The sequence below is a fragment of the Pteropus alecto genome, unplaced genomic scaffold (assembly GCF_000325575.1).
Source record: "Pteropus alecto unplaced genomic scaffold, ASM32557v1 scaffold45, whole genome shotgun sequence".
Lineage (NCBI taxonomy): Eukaryota > Metazoa > Chordata > Mammalia > Chiroptera > Pteropodidae > Pteropus > Pteropus alecto.
In genome coordinates, this window is record NW_006442491.1 from 19,885,345 (window position 1) to 19,892,607 (window position 7,263).

Below are 7,263 nucleotides of genomic sequence, written 5' to 3' on the forward strand. Positions count from 1 at the left end.
CCACCCACCTTTGTGGAGCTGTAGGAGCAGGTAAGGCAGTCCCCGCCTTATCCAGGTCTTCACCCATTGACCCTGGAACCTTCTGCTGTCCTATCTGAATAATGGGCACAGATAGAGTTCACCCTAAGAGGGCACTGAGGGGGTACCTGGAGGGTAATGAGGGAAAAAAACCCAATTTACAGATGGGAAAACGGGGGCTCAGAGAGGGGCAAAAGCAGGGGTGGGTAGGCTGAGGACAGAATCATCCTATGGACAGGGCTAGAGTGGTATCTGTTTTACTATAAGCCACGGAAACCAAATGGGAATCTTTCCTTCTGTGACAGACCCTGGGGATACTGGAGCCACTTTAGGATGAGTTTTGGGGAAAGCAGACAGACACCGCCAAGACTGCTGCTGAGTCACACGGCACCCATATGCACCTTTGTGCAAATGAGGAAAAGGTGCCTTCTCTGGGCAGACACGGCCAGCACCACGGCACATTGTGGGCCAGTGAAGTAGGGTTGGATTTTCATCCCCTCTCACCCCCTCAGCAGGCATCCCCTCCAGTACATAACCATGTCAGAGGCTCCAGACACAGTCCCTGCCCTCTGGGAGCTTACAAGGCAAACAAAGACACAAACACAGTGCCTAATTGCAAATTGCGAAGCTCCATATCTGCAAATTGTGATAAGCATCTTCAAATAAATATTCTGGATGATGTTTAGTGACAGAAGGTCTTCTTTAGACAAGGTTAAGGAGAGAGGGCTTTCCAAAGAGATGACATTTATTCAGAACCTGAAGCATGAAGAGTCGGTCATGCAAAGAACCAGAGGAAGAACCTTCCTAACAGAAGAAATAGCCCGTGCAAAGGCCCTGAGGTGGGAAAAGGCTTGTCCTGTTTAAGACAGAGGCGGTCAAAGAGGCAGTCCGGATCCTAGTGGGTATTGGTAAGGAGCCTGGGTTCTATCTCCAGAGCAGTGGGGACTGGGGTTTAAGCACGGGTGATATGAGAGAGGATAGAGGGTATGTGATTGAGTGGGCAGATATGGAGCTTCGTAAAGAAAAATCCTACTCTATGAAACGGGTAATTAGCCATGCTCTTACCTCCCATCTCACTCCTTTCTTTAACTTCATTCAGGATGGAGTTGGAAGAGGAAGAAAGAAACAAGATATTTCAAGTCAGATGAACTAGGGCTCAAATTCTGGCCCTGTCACTGATTAGCTCTGTGACCTTGGTCAAGTCCCCTCCCCTCTCTTGGCCTAGTTTTCTCATCTCTGAAATGAAATCCCATGAGGGAGAGGCTTGGACAGTGCCCTGGAGACTATAGAGAGCAATGGAAATTGTACCATGCTGTGCATGTGTTAGCCACTGCTGGAATTGGGATGGAGAGGGTCTTCCTAGCAATGAAGCTGGACTTGAACTGGCTGGAGGGAGAGCTGCAGGCTGCTGATGGAGCACAGGGAAGGGAATGGCTTGGGCACGAGGAGTGTCTCAGACTTCCTGCTCGTGCCCCTGATAGGTGTACCGCTGATGATGCTGGGCGTGTGGTCTCTGCTTCTCCTCTGGAGTCTGGCAACTCCGTGCCAGGGGCTGCTGGAGACAGTGGGCACGCTTGCTCGGATTGACAAGGATGAACTTGGCAAAGGTGAGCCCATGGTGGGCAGTCTGTGAGGGGTCCTGCTGCAGTGTAAACATCCCCGTTGATATTCTTAGAGCATCTGCTTTCAGGAACAGATGAGAGAACAGGTTGTGAATCTCAACTGTTTGGAGAGTTACGGTGGTTAAAGGTTTGCTTGCAGGCTCCAGTGAATGATTAGTTCACTTCTGAGAGGCAGAGTGGGTGATATGGGCTTGGGTGGTGAGGGGCTGTGTCTGCCTCTGGGATGGGGACAGATAGGTTGGGGAAGTCGATGGGAGGGTGCTGGCTTGGCCAGTGTCTGATCCACATTTCTGGGGTTTGGGAACTCCACTTGGCATTTGATGCTCCAGGGCCCAAGGGCCTAGGGTGACAGTCTCATGGGTAGAGTAGATCAGTCATGAATAGAAAATGCTTCAGGAAGGACACCTCCACCTCCGATCTCCGTAAGGTAGTCCCTTTCCATCTCGCCCTTCTCACGGTCTGCACAGAATCATGCCGGGGTGCCCGGGAGGAGCAGAGGTCACCTCCTCCATTTGCTTCCTCCTTTGCTTCTGCCCTCCCTTTCAGTCCTAATCTGATTTGCTGTGTGACTTTGAGCAAGTCTCTGCCCCTCTATGAGCCCTAGTTTCCCCATCTGTAAAATGAACCTATCTTCTCCCACCCTCTCTGCAGCTATCCAGAACTCGCTGGTTGGGGGGCCCATCCTGCAGAATGTTCTGGGGACGGTCACAGCAGTGAACCAGGGCCTCCTGGGCTCCGGAGGTTTGCTCGGAGGAGGTGGCCTGCTGAGCTACGGTGGAGTGTTTGGTGTCGTTGAGGAGCTCTCTGGGTGAGTCCCCAAAGCGTGGCCCCTCAACTGCCCACCTGCTGTGTGCCCTACAGCAGCGGTCTCCAACCTTTTTGGCACCAGGGACTGGTGCTCCTATGAGAATCTAATGCCTGATGATCTGAGGTGGAGCTGAGGCAGTGATGCTGGCGCGGAGTTGTGGCTGCAAACACAGATGAAGCTTCTCTTGCTTGCCCTCTGCTCACCTCCTGCTGTGCTGCCTGGTTCCTAACAGGCCACAGATTGGTACTGGTCTGAGGCCCAGGGGTTGGGGACCCCTGACTTACAGGAAGACTGGTCTTTTCTTTAGTTCAGAGAATAGAAAAGAGATTGTCTGTCTTTAATTTGTTGGTAGGCAGTGGGAGTGAAGTGGTGAGCCCTGGGTAGGGAGTCTCAGGACCCAAGTCAGAAAATGAGTCTCCTGCATGACAAGCAAGACAGGAATGGCAGCATGCCCCTGTGGTTGAGGGTTCCAGCTCTGGAGTTGATCCCAGTTCTCACTATGTGACCAGGGCAAGTTGCCTAGTCTCTCTGGACCAATCCAGATGTCCGCATGCCTCCTTCCCTCCTCTCCTTCAGGTGATCTGCTCCAAAGAGCTCTGCCATGACCAGCCCCTCCTTGTCCCTTCCCCTCCTGCAAGTTCTCCAGGAAACTATCATTCCCCTGTACCTCATATATTTTACTGGTTTGTTTCTTGTCCCCCCTGCTAGATTATAAACCTAGAGGGGCTGGGACTTTTGTCCGATTTTACTACTATGTCCCTAGTATTCTAAATAGTGCTTGACACATAATAGATGCTCAAAAAAATTGTTTTGAGTGAATGAATGAAATTACATACTAGCTAATATGTATAATTTAATGACCACCTAGCCAGAGTTTTCTGTATGCCTGGTACTATGCTAAGAATTGTAAATAAATTATCGCATGGAATCCAGAGGTAGGATTATTATCAACTGCATTTAACAGATGAGGAGATGGAGGCCCTGGGCAGTGAAGGGACTTGCCCAAGCCCACCCAGCTAGGGATTAATGTTGGTGTGGGGGTCTAGGTGTTTCATCACAGGTCATACTGTCCTGGCAACAGCCCCACAAGTAAAGTGCTTGTCGTGCAGCCATTAAAAGCCAAATGATTCAAATCCTAGCTCCACCACTAACAGACTATGTGACCTGGGGCAAATCGCATTGCTGCCCCATGCCTGTTTCCTCATCTGTAAAGTAGAGATATTGACAATATCAACCACAGAGTGACACATAGTGATCCTTGCGCAACGTCAGTGTCAGCCCTTACCAGTTCCCTTCTTAGACATCAGTTTGCTGTTTTGGAAGGTGGGCATCTGTTCTCCCTTTTCCCCACAGCACTCCATTTCCTCCTGTGCATTGATTCTTCCCCATACCCTGGTTCTTGGCCTCCATCTTCAGTCTTGGAGCCTGTCATTTGACCTTCCCCTGATTTACCACCAGCCATGGACTGGTTGCCACCTGCAGACCATATTACATATTTTACAGATGGGGAAACAGGCATGGAGCAGAAATGTGATTTGCCCAAAGTCACACAGTCTGTTAGTGGTGAAGCCAGGACTTAAACCATTTAGCTTTTACTGGCTGCACTATGAGCAGTTACTCATGGGGTTGTTGCCAGGATAGTGAATTAATCTGTGTCAAGTAGCCAAAATAAAGGCTGGCACACACTAAATGCTCAATAAATGTGAACTATTATTATTAGTATTAATAGATCCAGTCCCCCTCCCACTGCCTGCTATAGAATCTGCCTGCTGAGGGAAGCCGTGGCCTCAGACATGAACCAGACATTGCCTTTGCCCCAAAGAGCCCCCAGTATGGGCAAAGCCCAACAGTGATGATCCTATAAGCTCAGGGCAGTGATGGAGGCAGCCCAGTGAGCACATGGGAGCTGTTCAGAGAAGGGCATTTACCTGAGTCAGAGAAGCAGGAAAGAGGGCTTTCTGGAGGAGAGGATGCCCTAGCTGAACCTGGGAGAGTCAAGAGGTGTCAGCTAGCTGAAGTCGAAAGGAGAGTCAAGGGAATGGTATTCCAGACAGAAGAAACAAACCAGGGCAAAGGCCCAGGGGGCAGAGAAAATAATGAACCGTGGAGATTGTGTTTGAGAACCCACTTGGGTTCTGTGTGTACGAGCCTGGGGAGTGGCTGTGGGGGGACAGTGATCCAGGCCAGTGACTGAACCAGGACTGAGGCCATGGGGAGAAGGTGGGGACAACACTCATTCATGGAGCTTCCAGTGGGAATGATGATACTACATTTATTGAGAACATGCTGTACCAGCTTCAGCAGTTACATGGTCTCATTTGTTTTGTGGCATTGCTATGAGGTAGGTACTAGTATTGCCCCATTTTACAGATAAAGAAACTGAGGCCCAGAGAAGGGAAGAAACTGGCCCACAGTTGATTTTATGGTTAGCAGTAGGATGGGGGATACACCCAAGAGAGGCCTAGGCCCCACCTGGTCTGGGTGGCCCAGGCACCAGAGGATGAAGCTGGGGGGTGTCTGGAAGTGAGGGGCCCTCCTCTGGACTCCCATCCCAGGCTGAAGATAGAGGAACTCACGCTGCCTAAGGTGACGCTGAAGCTGCTGCCTGGGTTTGGGGTGCAGCTGAACCTGCACACCAAAGTGGGCCTGCATGGCTCCGGGTGAGTGTGCCCCTGGGAACTTCTACCTTACTGCTCCCCACCCCACTGCCCCTTGGGGACCCCTACCCTATTGTCCCCCCACACCTACCCCATTGCCCCCTTATTTCCTCCAACCCTAGTTCTTCTCCAAGGAATTCCTACCCTACTGATCCCTTCCTCGATCCCATGCCACTATCCCTCCTCAGGAAATTCCATCTCATGCTCCTTGGAGACCACTACCCCATTGCTAGAGCTCACTGGAGGGGGTGGGGGAGGAGGGCGCAGGGATGTGCAAATGGGGGAACCGCAGGGAGGCAAGGAGTGAGAGGAGGGCATGGGGACTAGGCCATTTGCAGAGGCACCCAGCTCGCCCCTCATCAGGGCCCACGCGCCCCGCGATGGAGGTGACTAAGGCAGGCCCTGGTGGGTGGGGTCTGGCTTCCTGGCCACGCCCCCAGCGTGGCGTCTCGCAGCCCCCTTGGGGGTCTCCTGCAGCTGGCGGCTGAGGTGAACGTGTCGTCGCGGGTGGCGCTCGGCGTGAGCTCGCGGGGTACACCCATCCTCATCCTCAAGCGCTGCAGCACGCTCCTGGGCCACATCAGCCTGCTTTCGGGGTGAGTATCCCCGCGTAGCGATCTGCTCCGGCTCACCTCTGGCGCGTGCGCCGGCATCTACTGGCGCTCCCTCCCCTCCTCCCCTCCACTCCCCCTCTCCTCCAGCCTGAATTCCGGCCCATCCCGCCAGTTCAACGTGCTGCACAGACCAGCAAACCGAGACCTGCTCCGGACCGGGACTTCGGTCCAGCCCACAGTTTGCACCACCTACGCCTGGGTGTCCCCCTTCTCTGGCCCCTGAGATCCTGCCGTCCTCTTTCCCACATAGAGCAGGGATCTTCTGTGGTACTTGCTCTCAGGGTGTCAGAGAGCCAGCTCTGCCCCTAAATTTTTGTGTGACTCCAGGAGAACCTCCTCCTGTCTGGGCTTCAGTATCCCGTCTGTACAATGAGGACTTATATTTGATGACCCGGAAGGCTCTGGCACTTTCATATCTGTCTCTTCCCCTAGCTATTCGGGACACAGTGGCCCTCCTCCGATACACTCGTATCGAATCACCTCTCCAGTGGGACAACTGAAGCCCAAAGAGGGCAAGGGACGTCCCCAAGTTCAAACAGATTGAGGCAGGGATGGAGGTGGGCTGTTCTCTGAACCCAGGTCCAGGGCTTTTCCCAGCTCTCTGCACCCACCCTCGGGGGCTCCTACCTCCTCCCCTGCCTCAAGCTTTGTGTCTCCCCATTAGTTTCTACATTGCTGGCCAAATCTCCCCACCCCCTCTTTGCTGAGTGGCCCTGAGCAGTGATGGGTAATCTGGGTAATCAGGCAGCCCTTTGTTAGCCCCCAGGAGTAGGGTGGCCTAGCGTCGCTCCTGTCTTTAGAAGGGCCTTAATAAGGGGTAAGGGGATTCCAGGAAGGGTCTTTGAATGTCTCAAATCCCAGCATCTCCATCCTGCTCCTCGGGCTAGAGGGGGCCTTGGAGAGAGTGGATGGCCAACAAGATGGTGTCCTGTGGTTGTGGTTCTGTGGTTGTCACCCCTCCCTCTGGACCCCCAAAGTCTCCAAACAGACCTGAGCCCATCTACATATACTTCTCATCCGCAGACCACGCTGTCATTCATTCGTTCATTCATTCGTGCGGCAAATATTCATTCATTCGACAAATATTTATTGAACTCTCACTCAAAGCCAGGTGCTATTCTAGGCCCAAATGTCACCCGTCTACAAATGTTGGAGGAGATGAAGGGAACAGATACTTATCGAGCACAGATTGTCTACCTGACACGTCTTCGCTCCCATTTAGTCTCAGCAGCAACAACTCTGTAAGGCAGGCACCATACAGATCGGAAAACTGAAATCCTTCCCTGGGCCCCACGGTGAGGCAGAGCCAAGATTTAAACCCAGTCTGCAAAGCCCCAGCCAGCGCCACAGAGAACAGAGGCAGAAGATATCCAGAGGCACCAGTGCCCACCCTGCCTGTCACCTAGGTTGGCACTGTCCCTAGGTGGTGGCCACACCCTCACCCTTCTCACTCTGCCCAGGCTGCTGCCCGCTCCGCTCTTTGGGGTCGTGGAACAGACACTCTTCAAGGTGCTGCCGGGACTGGTGAGTGGCAGGGGCGGGGG

At 53.0% G+C, this 7,263-nt stretch overlaps 1 protein-coding gene across 1 annotated transcript in view; it reads left to right on the forward strand.

Moving 5' to 3' along the window:
• The first annotated feature begins 1,424 nt into the window (after window positions 1-1,424).
• BPIFB3 (BPI fold containing family B member 3) overlaps window positions 1,425-7,263 on the forward strand; it is a 17,465-nt gene continuing 11,626 nt past the window's right edge. Inside the window, exons 1-5 of the mRNA XM_006921717.1 lie at window positions 1,425-1,625; window positions 2,292-2,448; window positions 5,004-5,108; window positions 5,561-5,701; window positions 7,180-7,243. Of these exons, the coding sequence (XP_006921779.1) occupies window positions 1,430-1,625; window positions 2,292-2,448; window positions 5,004-5,108; window positions 5,561-5,701; window positions 7,180-7,243 (663 nt within the window). The 5' untranslated portion in view covers window positions 1,425-1,429. The remainder of the gene's footprint in view (window positions 1,626-2,291; window positions 2,449-5,003; window positions 5,109-5,560; window positions 5,702-7,179; window positions 7,244-7,263) is intronic.